We start from the raw sequence: 16,346 nt of genomic DNA, 5'->3' as shown, positions 1-16,346 counted from the left end.
CTTCCTAAGCCCAAGACATCATCTGTAACAGAAGGACCTGCCTGAGTCTCCAGGCGTGCAGGCACAGGAGCATGGGGCAGGCACAGGAGCGTTCTGCAGAACATTTCTGGGCAAGCAGGCCAGGGGGGAGGGCGGGGGTGGCAGCATCTAGGAAATGGCCACTCCTAATCCATGCTACCCAGCACTTGTCCAAGCTGATAAAGCGAGAACGCTGGAACAGGGAAACCAGTCTTTTGGTTAGCAAGTGACACACCATGGTGCACTTATAAATTGCACACAATTCGCACTATGGTTTCCCAGCTCCTGACAGTCCTTCGTGAACTCAGATCACAGTGTCCAACAGCAACGGAGGACCCGAGCCCCACACCATGGCTCTCTGTCCAGACTCGTTCCATGTGTCACATGCACATTCACACCACCGTTCAACTGCTTCAACATCATCTACCTCACAACCACACCCCAGAGAGCAAAGGAAGAAAACGTTTATTCTGTCGTGGGACACTGTCACTGTGGGAGGGAGCAGCCATGCAGTCCCCGGAACCCTGCCAGCATGCACGTGTCCAGGCCTGAGTCCTGCAGCTGGAGGCCTGCGTGCTGCTCACACGAAGTTCTGGGCGATGGCCAGCACCTTGGAGTACTCGCCCTCCTTTTGGCGCAGGCTGGTGGGGATAGGGATCTTAATTCGGGTGCCTACGGGGTTCCCATTGTCCTCAATGAGGACCACATTGTTGGAGTCAAACCTGGGGGTCATTCGGGGGCCGGGCATGCGATGTCCTACGATGAGTGCTTTCTTCTTCTGTCCCTTGATGGCCAGCAGTATGCGGTCGCCCACCTTGCCCACCCCACTCTTGTTGTAGACGTGGATGCACCGAGGAGGGCGATGGTAGGGGGTGTTCCCCAGGGCACTGTTGTCCACCACACGCACCCGAGTCATCTTCTGAATCGCACTGAGGCTCCCAGTGGTGCTGACAGGAAAGAAAAGGCAGTCCAGTGAGTGACCTGTATCTCTCCAGGCCGCGTGCACAGGCCTCAGCAAGGGCAAGCGAGTGCATGCTGCCACTTGTAGGCACACACACACACACAAGCATATGTGCACGCACACACAAGCAGAGTCTTTGTTTCCTTACAATCGAGAGCTTCTGCTGCCTGTCAAGATCTCAATCTAGATGGGTTTTAAAGAGAACTCAATTCTTCTGTTACCACAAACTTTGCAGCAGCTTTTATAAAGTTAAAGGTTTCCAAAAGGACTCTGGGAACTGAAGGAATCCTAGTGGGCCGGGCCTCACCCACTGCCTATCCTGCAAAACCTGCTCCCCTAGATGCTCTCCTTCCCTTCCCAACTATACTCTGTATGGCCCTAACTGGAGACCCAAAGACATGGGAGAGTAGACTTGCTAAAGGAGTTCCTTGACACAATGCAGCAGAAACTGGAAATAAGTCAAGGTAACTAACTTTTGTTTTAATTCCAGTCAAGGTTTTTCATTTGTTATTTCTGGCAGTAGTGGGGCTTGAACTCAGGGCCTTGTACTTGCTGAGCAGATGCTCTACCTCTTGAACCATGCCTTCAGCCCTTTTTTCTTGGTTATTTTTTTTTTCAGTTGGTTGTGAGGCTTGAACTCTGGGCCTGGGAGCTGTCCCTGAGCAGTTCAGCTCAAGGCTAACACTCTATCACTTGAGCCACAGCACCACTTCTGGTTTTCTGGTGGTTAAGTGAAGACAGAAGTCTCACAGACTTTCCTGCCTGGGCTGGCTTTGAACCATGATCCTCAGATCTTAGCCTCCTGAGTAGCTAGGATTACAGGTGTGAGCCATGGGCGCCCGGCTTGCTTGGTTATTTTCAAGGTAGGTCAGCCTACACTGCAATCCTCCTACTTGCATTTCCCTATGTTGCTGGTGACTATCTATGGTGGCATACACCTGTAATCCCAGCTATGCAGGAAGTATAAATAGGAGGACAATGTTCCAAACTGGCCAGACAACAACTGTGAAGGTTTTAATGTCCTGGAGGAGTGATAGGGTCAAGAGTAGTCAGATCACTTTAACAATTTTGTAGGGACAGAGACGCAGCAACTTCCACTATATTACAATCCAGACAGAGCTGTCTTCTCCTTCCCCTATCCTCCTCTTACGGGACATAGGATGTGCCCCCCCCCCCTGCTTTCCAGTTCCCACTCCCGTTGCAGTCCCCATAGGAGCCAGTGCTGATGGGAGGCCAAGGCAGAATAGGTTTTAGGAACTTAACATGAAAGTTACCTGAAGTAGCGTTGGCTGAGTGCTCGGCCTGTGGGGACAAAGAGGCCCAAGGGCCCAGAAAAGACGGCCATGGGGTCCCAGATGGCAAGTCCTACTGGAAAGGGGGAGAAAAAGATCATTTCTAAGTCAGGGTCCTTACTCAGAGCCAGTTGTCTTTGGAGATTTGTGTGGGAGATGACACTTGTAGCACAGATCATTAGTCACAAAATATAAAGGTTTCTTAGTAGTTAAAAGGCGTGTGATGAATAGCGGAAGCCCTGCTCCAACATGCTACCCATGTTCCACCTCTGGGGTCAGGAAGTGGGGATGGCATGGCTTTGAACAGAGAGTCCTTCCCCCTCTTAGCCCTTCCCAGGGGGCAGGACACAGAGACCACCGTGCTGACAGAGACCACCGTGCTCTTTGCAGACACTAAGCACTACCCAAACTGTTAGTCCCACATCACCTTTCTGCCCAATATGAAAGCCAGAGTACCTGTGTCAATCAAGGCCAGCAGAGAAGAGCCAAAGGCTGCCCTGGACCTGGCTGGCTCAGACTCCCAAATGACACTGTGATCTGGGGGACCTGCGGCTGAAGGGGGATCCCAGGAAAGCAGGCAACAGCCCAGGGCCAGCGTTAACAAGCATGGCAATACCTGAGGGTCCCTGGGGCACAGCTGAGATGTGCCCACACAGCTGGTGACTCCAGCCACAAAGCATGCTCACTCCACACCCAAGGGCCTGACTCAAGGCTCTGCCAGGCCAAGCCAGTGCACTGTAGTACTTACACACAGTTCAGATAAGACCACTTAATAAAGTTGGGGGCGTCTCCATAGTCACTGCCGCAGGAGTAACTAGACAATCCCCAAATGCCTGTGCACTGGAATTTTGCCTCAAATCCCAGGAATTCTCCAAGTGGTATCCTCAAAACAACCCATGAAGCACTGGCCCAAGGCAATCATCAGCAAACAATTAAAGCAAGCAGCAGACTTAGCAACTGCTAATGTATATGACACAGAAAGGCACAGACCATCAGACCAGGCCAGCTTTTTTCTGTTCCAACTAGAGGCCAAGTACGCATGCTGCTGAGCTCTAGTTTGGTCGGGAAGGAGGGCGGGCGGGCGGGCGGGCGGGGGCCGTGCGCATCGCCCAGCCCGAAGCCTGGCACACATGAGCTGCCCCTCTGCCTCTTCACCACAGCACGTGTGCCGCCACCCACAGCGGCCAAGGGCTACCAGAAGGGGGCTGGCCAGCCAAGCGTGTTTCCTCTGCGCCGCGCAGCTCCCCTCCCCCCCATTGCATGGCTTAAGGGTCTCATGTAAGGCTCATAAAAACTCCCATAGTGGTACTATTAGTAGCCTTACTGGTATGCATGGAAAGCAGGCCCAGAGAGGTAAATAACCCGACCAAGGCGACACAGCTGGGAGTGACAAGGCAGAACCCGTGCTGACTCAACAGGGCGTAAACGTGGCAACGTCTCTGACGCAGGACGCCTTCCGCAGTGCTCACTGGCTGCTCTCAACAACGCTGACACGGCATGTTCATTCTACCTGCCGACTCCATGCCCGCGCAACCAACCCAAACAGACAACCGCCAGGTGAAAACGATTCACTCTAACCCTATCTAAGGTTTGAGGACAATCTGTGGTGTAGGTGGCAAGAAGCACTCCATACTCCAAGCGGTAACTAAAAATGGGCACAAACCACCACCGCTCTGCAAGCAGGTGGTCTGGTCCAGGCTGCAGCTCCCTCAAAGCCCAGCCAAGCCTCGCCATCTGATGCTGGCAGGCCCCCGCAGAAGACGCTGGGCTTCTCCCCAGTCCCTCGAGATGAGCCCACCACCACCCACGTCCCCTCTCCATAGACGGCAACACCCTTGCTGCCTGCCTGTCTGCACAGAATAGCCTCTCCCCTTCCCTCCCCCCCTCCACACTGCTTCCTCAAGAACGTTTTCATTAGCCCAAGGACTGCAGAGGCCTAGAGACGCTCGCCAGAATCACCTGACGTTTGTAATTGGGACCCCCATATTCTTCAGAGCAGTCACTGCAAAACCCCAAGGTGTCCCTCCCCACCTCCTCTCTGGACCTCACCCCTGCCCCTCCCCAACCTGTGTGCCCCTCTCTGCATCAGCTGCCCCCCTCCCACACACAGCGGACATCCACGGGTCCTGTGCTGGTGGAACCGTCCAGACACAACTTGCCCTCTCCTGACGCAGGCGTGGGGTAGACTTGGAACGGACGTCAGGGACTGCATGTGCCAGGCAAGCTCTGTGCCAAGGAGCCAGATCCCCAGCCCTACATATTTGCATGGAGTCCCTTGTTGCGTGACACCACTACATGCTACTCGAAACTCCGAAACCACAGAGGACCCTGCAATCTGGCATCTGAATGGCTACTGTAATTTGGGAGGCAGCTCAGCACACTGAGACGCGGAGCCGGCGCTGGCGCTGCGGCGGCCATGCCTCCAGGGAACACTTCCACTCCTCCAGAACAGCCAGTCCGCCACTCTCACTCTTTAAAGGATCTGATACTGGTCTCAGCCCCAGGCCGCCCAGCCGTTCAAAGGCCTTTCCCTGACAGTATGCATGCTCCTTATCCTCCAAACCCCCAACCGTCCCCTCCACCTCCACACCAGCAAGCAAGGCAGCAGGTCCTGATACCACTAAGAATGCAATAAATACCTGTAGACTAAGATACACGGCAGCCCACAGGTCAGGCCCCCAGGCCTACCCACGCCTTCACACGGAGGCCCAACGCAGCAACCTCACCTGCACACGGGGAGCGCTTCAGGAGACCCCCTGTGTCAGGAGGGCACTGGCTGTGGGGAAGCAGCCCAGGCTTTGTTGCTGGTCCTTGGAACTGTCTATCAACCTGACACCTCCACTGCCCACGGTGGAAACCCCTCACCCCTCAGGACCAGGGGAGAGATTGGGAGACCACAATCTACCTCAAAGCAACTCTGCTGGCCGTGGTGTGGGTTCCTAGCATAAAGCCATCCTGGGCCACAGGGCCGGATGCACTGCAGGCCTGGCCTGCCTACAAGTCTTTGTTTTGCAGCAGTGTTTCTCTGAGCCATGTCTGCACAGGAGACTCGCCTCAGTATTTCCTCCTTTACCACGCTCTCACTTGGACCAGGAGAGGTATTTGGAAGGCTTCCGTGCCAGGGATGGCTTTTCATGCCACTTCCTGGTCCGTTCTGCAACTTATCCTCCCACTTTTAGAACATGAATCACCTTGCCTTTAAAGGGGGATGGGCGAGAAAAGAAATGATTTACCTGAGTCACGCTCCTGTCCCTCCCTGGTTCAACTCTACAATCTCCCTTCAGTGACTGAGGCCCCACAGCGCTGGATTCCAGACACATAGGTGAGCGGCTCACCTGGCTCTTCACCCTGCAGAGGCCACTCAAACACTTGCTGTGTGGGGGCAGGGCCAGTTCCTGGGCTGCAGCAAACTACTAGAACAGAGTGACAATCTGTCAAGTGGACACAACTGACTGACAGTTCAGCTCCCAGTTCCAGAGCTGGGCTCTTCCTTATGCTCCTCCCCCTCCCCCTCCCCCTCCCCCTCCCCCCCCCCCCCCCAGTACTTGAGGGAGCTCCTTGTTACCTCATCTTCACACCTAGGGCTGAACTGGAAAAGCAAACAAAACCTATACCTTGGACACTTTGTGGAAAGCTAGAAAGTACCACCGGTTGAGTTTTTAAGATCAATGAATGTATTTAGTATCAAAAATCTATACAGTACACCTGCCTTATTCCTGTATTCTGCAGCTCAGCTGACGCAGGGAAGCTGTAAGCCCTGCATTACTTCCTGCTGTGTTTACACAAGGCATCCTTAGCATTTGTGGTTTTCCTCAACAGTGGTCTCCTTGGAGCCACTAAATACCACGGATCTACTGCATTTAATTACAGGGTATACTTAGTATAACACATCTATACATTGTCTGGTATCCAGCCAGGTGTCTGGGATGTTACAGATGCTTTAAAGGCCTTATAAGTGGAATGGGTGTGACAGAAAAGGGAGGGGGAAAAAAAAGATTGGCACCATCACAAACAAGTGCTCCAAGGACATTCTATTGGAATATAACAGGAGAGAACACACACACACACACACACACACACACACACACACACACACACACACACACACACACACACACACACACACACACACACACACACACACACACACACACACACACACACACCAAATGCAAAACCCAGCCACAGAAATGACAGTGAAAGCCTGTAATGTTTTTCATAAAAGTAGGAAAAGCACTGGGCGCTGGTGGCTCATGCTTGTAATCCTAGCTACTCAGGAGGCTGAGATCTGAGGATCGAGTTTCAAAGGCAGCCCGGGCAGGAAACGTCCATGAGACTCTTATGTCCAATAAAACACTAGAAAATGGAAAGTGGCACTGTGGCTCAAGCGGTAGAGCATTAGCCATGAGCTGAAGAGCTGAGGGACAGCGCCCAGGCCCAGAGTTCAAGCCTCACAACTGACAGAAAAAAAAAAAGTGGGAAAAGCATAGCCCTAACACTTTGAAGAAATCAAAGTCCCAACCTGAGGGAAGGGGTGATAGTGTCCAAAAAGAAATATACTCATGGGGCTGGGAATGTGGCTTAGTGGTAGAGTGCTTGCCTAGCATGAAGCTCTGGGTTTGAGTGCTCAGTACCACATAAACAGAAAAGGCCAGAAATAGAGCTGTGGCTCAAGTGGCAGAACACTAGCCTTGAGCAGAACAGCTCAGGAACAGCACCCAGACTTGGAGTTCCAGCCCTAAGACCAGCACATATGCATACACATACACACATTTTAAAAAAAAAAAAGGGCTGGGAAGGTGGCTTAGTGGTAAAGCGCTTGCCCTTGCATGCCTGAGGCCCTGGGTTCGATTCCTCAGCACCACATAAGCAAAAAGAAAAAAGCCGGAAGTGGCGCTGTGGCTCAAGTGGTAGAGCGCTAGCCTTGAGCTGAAGAGCTGAGGGACAGTGCCCAGGCCCAGAGTTCAGGCCCCACGACCGGACCCAAAAAAAAAAAAAAAAAAAAAAAAGAGATCACATTATGTACATTCAATTCTTTCCATATCCTAGCAGGGGTCACCCAGTCTAAAAGTGTTCTTTTTTTTTTTTTTTGGTCCGGTTATGGGGCCTGAACTTTGGGCCTGGGCTCTGTCCCTCAGCTCTTCAGATCAAGGCTAGTGCTCTACCACTTGAGCCACAGAGCCACTTCCGGCTTTTTTCTTTTTGCTTATGTGGTGCTGAGGAATCGAACCCAGGGCCTCAGGCATGCAAGGGCAAGCGCTCTACCACTGAGCCACCTTCCCAGCCCCTAAAAGCGTTCTTAAAAGGATTCTTAAAGCCAGGTTCTGGTAGCTCACTCCTTTAACCCTAGCTATTCAGGAGGCTGAGATCTGAGGATTGTGGTTCAAAGCCAGCCTTGGCAGGAAAACCTGTGAGACTCTTCTCTCCAATAGACCACCAGAAAACCACAAGTGGTAGTATGGTTCATAGTAGCCTCAGGGACAACACCCAGGCCCTGAGTTCAAGCCCATGATGGACAAAACACATACATAAAAGTATCCTCTCACTTTCTTCAGTGGTTTCATTCCTGAGCCAATGGAGACAAAGAAGAAGCAACAGTGTGTAAGATCTGCTAAGGACTTAGAACAGGACTGAAGGCACAGTATAGGAAGTAGGGTGTTACGGATGGAGAAACCAGTCAGCACCTCTATCTCTGTGGCAAAACACCTGAACCAACCACTGGCTCATGGTTCCAGCACATTCCATCCATGGCCCCTTTCCCCCATGCACTTGGGCAACGCATCATGGCGGCTGGAACACGTACAGAAAAGGTTCCCAGACAGAAGTAGAGAGACACAGACAGACGGGAAGGAGGCCAGCAACAAAACTCCTCCAAGGACATACTCCCAGTTAACTAAGTCTCACCTTCTACAGTTTCCAGAACTTCCCAAAAGAGCACCACCCACTAGGGACCAAGACTTGCCTTGAGCCTCTTTCTGAGACACTTCATCCAAACCACAACATTAGGACATTTGTAGATTTGTCCCAGGTTAGAATGGAGTCCAGACCAGAGCCCAAGGCTGTTTCCTTACTCCCTGTGTAACACCAGCACGGCTAAGATACAGCTTCAGTTACTTACACACATCACTGAGGCAAATGCACCCACGCAGTGTGGGTAACTTCCCCCAGTCCATACAATTTTTTTGTCAGTCGTGGGGCTTGAACTCTGGGCCTGGGTGCTGTCCCTCCCTTTAGCTCAAGGCTAGCTCTTCCACTTGAGCCAGAGCGCCACTTCTGGCTTTTTCTGCTTAGGTGGTGCTGAGGAATCAAACCCAGGGCCTCATGCATGCAAGGCAAGCACTCTACCACTGAGCCACTTTCCTAGCCACTCCATAAGACTCTTGTCTCCAATTAACCACCAAAAAAAAAGACCCAGATCTATGTCTCAAAGGGTAGAGCACTAGCTTCGAGCACAAAAGCTCAGAAGCAATACCCAGGCCCTGAGCTCAGCCCCAGGACTGGCACAAATAAAAAAATAATAATAACAATTTTTTAAAAGATCAGTTTTAAAAGACATTGGATCATCTAAAGATTCTAAGAGCTGAGTAGAATCCATGTTTGGAGTTTGACAGATAGGACTGGAGAGAGGATTCCAGAACATTTCAATCTCTGTTCTTTCCACAGAACACTTGATTCCACAGTATACTTGATTCAGTTGTCACTGTCGGCTTGCTGAGATGCTTCCTCTCCTGTCTGGGAAGTCTCAGTGGTCCACTTAGTCCTCAAGGAAGGCTGTGAGTAGGTGGTGAGCCCACGTAGGCAGAAACACTGTAGCCACCAGATGTTCAGATTCACTACATTATTTTAGAAACTAATTATAGTTAAGAAAAGCCTTCTAAGCCAGGCACCGGTGGCTCACGCCTGTAATCTTAGCTACTCAGGAGGCTGAGATCTGAGGATCTCGATTAAGAGCCAGCCCGGGCAGGAAAGTCCGTGAGACTCTTAAGTCCAATAAACCACTAGAAAACCGGAAAGGGCACTGTGGCTCAAGCAGTAGAGCACTCACCTTGAGCTGAAGAACTGAGGGACAGCGCCCAAGCCCAGAGTTCAAGCCCCACAACCAACCAAAAAAAAAAAAAAAAAAAAGCATTCTAGGACTGGGAATGTGGCTTAGTGGTAGAGTGCTTGCCTAGCATGCATGAAGCCCTGGGTTCGATTCCTCAGTACCACATAAACAGAAAAAGCCAGAAGTGGCGCTGTGGCTCAAGTGGTAGAGTGCTAGCCTTGAGCAAAAGAAGTTCAAGGACAATACCCAGGCTCTGAGTTCAAGCCCAGGGCTGGCAAATAAATAAATAGCCTCAGAGACCCAAACTCCAGGTAACCAATACTTTTCCATTTCCATTTTCTAGGTATCCATCACTAGTTTTATTGTGCAATGTAAGCAATGGGACATACTGGTTTTATAACCACAAAAATCACACTATATATAAACTTCCTTGAGAAATAAACATCCAAAGAAGATGCCTTGCCTAAAAAAAGCCTTACCACCCTCAGTGAGATCCCTGCTTTTAGTTGTTGGCAGCAAGTGAAGAATGAACCATTTTTTGTAACCTCCCTGAAGACAGACCCATCCTGCTCTCCTTTTCTCCCCACATTTCCTACTACTAGTTTTAGTTATACAAAAAGGCTTCACTTCGGCCCACTCTGTTCTTTAGTGTGGATTCCTGCCATCCTAACTACATCTTTATGGACAATTTGAACTGACCAAAAATGTGGGCTTGGGGCAAGGGACAAAAGGTACAAAAGAACAGAGCTTTTCAAACTTTTGTGACATGCAGAAATGCACTGTACAATTCCCAATACACTTACATGTGTCAAGGAACACATGTAGATTAGTACAGTGGCTCACATCTGTAATCCTGGCTTCTTGGATGCTGAGATCAGGAGAATCATGTTTGGAGGACAGCCTAGGCAGAGTATATGAGCATTCCTCTCATCTCAATCCCCCCCCTCCAAAAAAAAGCTGGGCACTGTTGCATATGCCTGCCATGTCTGCTACACGAAGTCCAGGCCTGCCCTGGCAAAAAGCAAGATCCTAGCTGAAAAATACTCAAAGTAAAAAGTACTTGTGGCTTCAGAGAACCTGCTTTGCAAGTGTGATGCCCTAAGTTCAAGCACCAGCCCCATCAAAGGAAGTGTACTTACTCTACGTGCAACCTCCTCTGATATTTTCTAGTACTTTTTATGTTTAAGATGTCTCTAGCTGAGAATAGTGGTTCACGCTTGTAATTCCAGCACAAGGAAGATCAAGGCAGGAAGATTAGGAATTCAAGACTGGCCTAGGATATATATATATATATATATATATATATATATATATATATATATATATATATATATGCATATATGCATATATGTATGTTACATATGTATATATACATGTTGTATATATATATACACATATATATATACACACACATACATATATGTCTCAAAAAACCCATGATGGTGATTTCCAACTCACCAATAAGGTTCAGTTTGAAAAAAACTGCCATAAAGAATCCAGTTGCATTCCACAAGCTACTGATGAGTGAGTGAAAAGCCAGTAGGTAGCAGAGATACTAACCAACTACAAGGAATCACCCCCAAGGCAGACAGTGCCCTTCTGTTCAGCAGTCACTGCCAGGGGTTCAAGGGCCTTCCATATTGCCAGCACTCCCCAGGGAACCCAAGGAGACTCTGCCTAGGCCCCGGTAATTTCTTTATAAATTCAGTCCAACTTAATTCCTTAGGGTGGCAAAGTCCGCTTGCTGCCCACTGCGAAAAGCGAGACTTCCCTTTTGGTCCTATCTAGCAGGCATCTCAAATCGACCAGCAGGTGTGGGTCACCACTCCGTGGTGGGCGTGGTCTCCAGCCAGGTGGAGGCTGGGGCAGCGGGGAGCCGGGGGGGGGGGGCACAGACGCGGGGGGTCGGGCACTGGGCTGCATGGCAGCAGCGAAGGCCAGACCTCGATCCCCACACCACACAATCGTCTTAGGAAACTCATGTCCACACCAAGTGGGAAAGGAGAGGGGACAGACAGACTCCAGGAGACGCATCACCCGGGCTGGTCCCCGGATCGGCTCCACGACCCGGGAAAGGCAGGTGAGCTTCGGGGACCCCGCAGCCCCGAGAGCGCGGGAGGGGGCTGCCGTCCAGGCCGGACCCCGCTCAGGCCGGGACTCCTCCAGCCAAGGCCCGTCAGGCCGGGGGCCCTCCACTCACCCCCCCCCCCACACACTCCGGCTTCTCCTCTCTGTCCCCGAGGGGAGTGCGCCTGCCTCCCCCACTGCAGGGAGGAAAGGGAGAGCGGAAGAAACCAGCCAGAGGGGCCTCCGCGCGCCTCTGCACCCCGCCCTCCACTCCGTACCGCTCTCGCCGCCCCGGAATAGCCCGCCGTGAGCCCCCCTGGCCAAGCGCCGCCTTCCCCACGCGGCCTTCCCCCGACTGCGCCTGCGCGCCCGGCCCAGCCCGGCGCGCGGCGGCCTGCGAGTGCGCGCGCACCTGACGTGAGCTGGCGTGGGGGGCGCGGCCTGCGATGCCCCGCCCCGCCTCCCCTCCCTCCTCCCGCTCCCCCTCCCCCACACACGGCCGCGGCCGCCGCCAGAGCCCGGAGCTCGAGCCGCCCGGCGACTCCCCCTCCCCTCCCCCCGCCCCGCCCCGCCCCGAGCCGGGGCTCCGAGCCGGAGCCGAGTCTGCGCCTGGGGTGAGTACGCGACCCCCTCCCCAGCCCCCTCTCTTTGCTTGGCGGGGGCTTCCCACCCTCCCCCAAAGCGGGGGGGGGGTACCCGGGCTCAGCTGCGCGTCCCCTCCCTTCAGCGTCCTGCGGGACCCAGCGGTGCCCGGGCCCGCGGGACCCAGGCGCGGCGCGCGCTGTTCCCGCGCGGACCGGTCCCCAGCCCCGCGTGAGCGCCGCGACCCCCGCCTCCGGCGGTGCGGGGTGCGCCGGCCTCCGCCCCCGGCTCCCGGGCCCCCCCCCCGAGGTCCCCGCGGTGCCACCCCGCTTCCCCCACCGGGGCCGTCCAGGTGCGCGGGTCCCGCTGCGCCCCCCGCCCGCCGCCCCCGAGGGTTGGATCCCGGGGTCGCCCCGTCCGGTGCCCCGGGTCTCTTTGATCGCTTCTCAGGCTCCGGGGCCGAAGCTGGCCGGGAGCCGGGGTCAGGCTGGGGCCGGGGCAGGGTCCGCGGGGTGCTGGCCCGGGGCCCCAGCGGACGGGCCCCGGGAGCGAGTCCTCCCGCCGCTGCCTCCGCCTCGCCTCCGCCCGCGCCGCACACAGTGCAGTGTATTCATGAGTCGCCGGGCCTGCGGTGGGGGCCGCGGCGGGGCCGGAGACCGACGCCGATCCCGAGTGGGGGCAAAGGCCCCGCGGCGGGGGGCGCGCTTTGTCCCTCCCGGCCGACCTGACCGCCTCGGGCGGACCGTCCCGGAGCTCCCCGCCGCCGCCGCGTTCCCCGGGAAAGAAAAGGACGCCTGCGAAGTGGGAAGGAGAGGTCAGAGGGGCCGGCTGCCCTTGGGGCTCGGTGCTGCCACCTGCCTGGGTCCCCTGGCCGCTCGGCCCGCACCTGACTCCAGCCAGTGTCCTCGGGGACTGGAGCCTCCCTACCCCATACTACTTACCACTCCTCCCGCCTCTCCCTCGGGTCTGCAGAATGGGGCAAGGTTGGGGCCGTGCCCAGCACCTCCGGCCGAGGGGCCCACAGCCCTCCTCCCCGGCCCACGTGAGGAGGGGAGTGGGAGTGTCTGCCGGATTCAGGCGAAGGTGTGCTGGCAGCATGGTTGCCCTCCGGGGCACAGAGGGTCCAGGCCCTGGCACATCCCAGGTGGCACATGCCGGGGCCTGCTGGCCGTTCACCCAGTGCAGTTTGGGTTGGGTGAATGGTAAGTGGGTGGGGAGGTTACCAAGCAGAAGGCCTATGGTAGGTAGCTAAGAACCCTGCTGGGGCCATCATACCAGTTTCCTCCAGGTATCACAGGGTAATAGAGACCTGAGTTCCAATTCTAGCTCTGCCCTGACTTAGCTGTGTGACCTTGACAAGTTACTTAACCTGTCTGAACCTCTGTTTGCATTTAAAAGTGTGGATATGCTTAACAAGGTTTAGCATGGAGATCAAACAGTATTACCTAGGTCAAGAGCCTGGCACTCTGCCTGGTAGTTGATCAATAATGGGTTCTCTCGCTGAACTCCTGACCCATGCCTGAATAGCATTACCCCTGGTGTCTCCACTTCCCAGCCTGCTGCAGGTGGAAGGGGTGTTTTTGGAGAGTTTTTAGGAACAGTCCCAAACATAATATAACCCATTAGGCCTAAACAAGCTGTGCTGTGTGACCTAGGGGCTCTGTCCTATCTTATTGCTATATTCCGTGTTTTCTTTGTTATTGTTTGTGGGTCATAGGGCTTGAACTCAGGGCCTGGGCGCTGTCCCTGAGCTTTTTCACGCTAGGCTAGTCCTCTACCACTTTGAGCCACAGTGCCACTTCTGGTTTTTTGGGGGCTTAATTGGAGATGAGTCTCACAGACTTTCCTGCCTGGACTGGCTTTGAACCATGATCCTCAGACCTCAGCCTCCAGAGTAACAACTGTTTTGTAGAATCTATTGTGTCTAGAACTACTTAAGAGCTTTATATCTTATTCCTTAAAACAACCCTATTACTGGATTGTTGTCCACATTTTACAGATGGAAAAACTGAGCCCCTGGGTGACTAAGTAATTTGCCCAGGAGACAAGATACACCTGTCTCATCTTAGAGCCTGTGTGCCCTTGCCCACCAGATTATACCGCCCTGTATGTTACACCTGCCTCAGAATCCAAATTATAAACTCCACGGAAGTGGCACTGTGGCTCAGGTGGTAGAGCACTTGCCTTGAGCTGAAGAGCTGAGGGACAGTGCCCAGGCCTAGAGTTCAAGCCCCACAACCAAAAAATATAGATAGATAGATAGATAGATAGATAGATAGATAGATAGATAGATAGATAGATAGATAGCTGTATATATACATCTATCTATACACACACACTCCAAATCTGAGCATAGGAGCTTGGAACTCTAAGCAAGAAGAAAGGCTAGTGGTAATAGGGGTATGGCATTTCTCCAGGGCTGGTGGCCCTCAGCTCCCTTGTGGAAATGGCAGCAAAGTGTAGTGGTTAGGAGCGTAACACCAGCTGGGCTTCCTGAGTCTTATCTGCGGAGATGGGCTACATGACCTGTTTTCTCCTGGACTTGTGACCAGGAGCACATGAGTTAGTTTCAAAGTGTACCTTACCCAAAACAAGAGTTAAATAAGCCAGACAGGGTGGTAAATACTTAGCCCCAGCACTCAGTAGGCCAAGACAGGATGATTGCAAGTTTGAAACCAACTTCAGCTGTGAAGCAAGACCTGTCTCAAACAATAAGCCAGGCATCGGAAGTTCATGGTTGTAATCTTAGCTGCTTTTTATGAGGATCACGATTTGAAGCCATCACTCACAGGAAATTCTGTGAAACTCAAAACTCCCGTTAACCACCCAAAAGCCAAAAATGGGGGGTGGTTCAAGTGGTAAAGTAGCAGACGAGAGAAAATGCTAAGGGAAAGCACCCAAGCTATGAGTTCAAGCCCCAGTAACATGCATGTGCTCATGCACACACATTAAATATTTGATAAATGCATTTTTAATAATACTTTTAGCCAGGTACCAGTAGCTCACGCCTCTTATCCTAGCTACTTAGGAGGCTGAGATATGAGGAACATGGTTCCAAACCAGCCCAGTCAGGAAAGTCCATGAGACTTTTTTGTTGGTGGTAGTTATGGTGGTCATGGTGGGCATGGGGCTTAAACTCTGGGCTTGGACACTGTCCCTGCACTCTTCAGCTCAAGGCAAGCACTCTACCGCTTGAGCCACAGCGCCACTTCCAGTTTTCTAGTGGTTTATTGGAGATAAGAGTCTGGCTTTGAACTGAGATCCTCAGATCTCAGCCTCCTGAGTAGCTAGGATTACAGGCATGAGCCACTAGTGCCAGGCCATGAGACTCTTATCTCCATTTAACCCCCCAGAAAACTGCAAGTGACCTGTGGCTCAAAGTGATAGAAGCATTAGCCTTGAGCAGTAAAGCGCCCAGTGTGTGTGTGTGTGTGTGTGTGTGTGTGTGTGTGTGTGTGTGTGTGTGTGTGCACATATGTATTTCTACACATATTTATGTAATTTTTATCCTTACATATTGTTATATTTCTCTCTTCTCTCTGTCTTTCTGGAATCAATAGGGGTGGGCATTAGTATCTGTTACCAATTGAAAGACTGAGATCTGGGTAACACAGTAAAAAAGTTAGTCTCCATCTCCAGCCGATGCCTTCCTGTGACCTGAGACCTAAATTAAATCTCCCCACTAACTCTCTAGAAGAATGTTTTAGGGCTGGGAAGGTGGCTCAGTGGTAGAGTGCTTGCCTCGCATGCATGAGGCCCTGGGTTAGATTCCTCAGCACCACATAAGCAGAAAAAGCCAGAAGTGACTCTGTGGCTCAAGTGGTAGAGTGCTAGCCTTGAACAAAAGAAACTCAGGGACTGTGCTCAGACCCTGAGTTCAAGCCCCAGGACTGGCCAAAAAAAAAAAAAGAATGTTTTTAAATTTATGACTCCCTGGCTCCCATGGCATAGGCAAGTCTTTTAATGGTAAATTACAACCTTAATTTAGCTGGATTAAAATTCCATCCCTGTCCACCTCTCTTTAAGCCTCAGTGTGAGCCCCCTGTTACCCTGTCCCTCAAAGGTCCCGCCTGCCACTGGGATGCCCAGCCCAGAGCTAGCTTTGAGAACAGCTGCCCTAAAAGCAGTCTGGCAGCCCCACCCTCACAATTCAGAGTTTGAATTAACCCAGTCCAGTGGCAAAGACACCTGCCCAACTCCACCCCTTACCCGCCCTGTGATGCTGTGTGAGTCCCCGCTTCCTCCCTAGTACTTGGTTAGGTGGAGGGGACAGCCACGTGACATAATGAAAGTGGCGGTCGCTTCATTTACCAAGCACCCAGCTAGACCCTCACCCTCCCTGCTGGCGCCATTTAATGTAGATGTTCCCAGAATGTTCCAC

At 52.7% G+C, this 16,346-nt stretch overlaps 2 protein-coding genes across 7 annotated transcripts in view; one reads left to right on the top strand and one right to left on the bottom strand.

The window, feature by feature from the left end:
• Nucleotides 1-464: 464 nt before the first annotated feature.
• On the bottom strand, nucleotides 465-12,994 carry Mrpl14 (mitochondrial ribosomal protein L14). Of its 5 annotated transcripts, none has more exons than XM_070023645.1 (3): nucleotides 12,907-12,994; nucleotides 2,254-2,347; nucleotides 465-965 (listed from the first exon to the last, which is right to left on the bottom strand). In XM_070023645.1, the coding sequence occupies exons 2-3, from the start codon at nucleotides 2,322-2,324 to the stop codon at nucleotides 599-601; spliced, it is 438 nt and encodes a 145-aa protein (XP_069879746.1). In that variant the 5' UTR covers nucleotides 2,325-2,347; nucleotides 12,907-12,994; the 3' UTR covers nucleotides 465-598. The 5 variants fall into 5 exon arrangements, with proteins under 5 accessions (XP_069879746.1, XP_069879748.1, XP_069879750.1 ...); XM_070023647.1 differs by lacking the exon at nucleotides 12,907-12,994 and adding an exon at nucleotides 11,662-11,729; XM_070023649.1 differs by lacking the exon at nucleotides 12,907-12,994 and adding an exon at nucleotides 11,662-11,686 and having other exon boundaries at nucleotides 2,254-2,344.
• Nucleotides 11,861-16,346, top strand: part of Tmem63b (transmembrane protein 63B) — a 24,519-nt gene continuing 20,033 nt past the window's right edge. The window contains exon 1 of one of the 2 annotated variants that reach the window (XM_070023642.1): nucleotides 11,861-11,997. The gene's annotated coding sequence lies outside the window, so the exon portion shown is untranslated. The remainder of the gene's footprint in view (nucleotides 11,998-16,346) is intronic. The other variant, XM_070023644.1, reaches the window with a different exon arrangement.

Source organism: Dipodomys merriami, unplaced genomic scaffold (genome assembly GCF_024711535.1).
Source record: "Dipodomys merriami isolate MVZ:Mamm:240054 unplaced genomic scaffold, mDipMer1.0.p SCAF_16, whole genome shotgun sequence".
In the NCBI taxonomy this organism is placed as follows: domain Eukaryota; kingdom Metazoa; phylum Chordata; class Mammalia; order Rodentia; family Heteromyidae; genus Dipodomys; species Dipodomys merriami.
This window is presented reverse-complemented; position numbering and strand designations above follow the sequence as displayed.

Coding starts and splice junctions, on each gene's coding strand:
- Mrpl14 (XM_070023645.1), bottom strand. CDS start 2,324: ATGGCCGTCTTTTCTGGGCCCTTGGGCCTCTTTGTCCCCACAGGCCGA. Junction 966..2,253: donor CTCAGCCAACGCTACTTCAG/GTAACTTTCATG, acceptor CTTTCCTGTCAG/CACCACTGGGAGCCTCAGTG.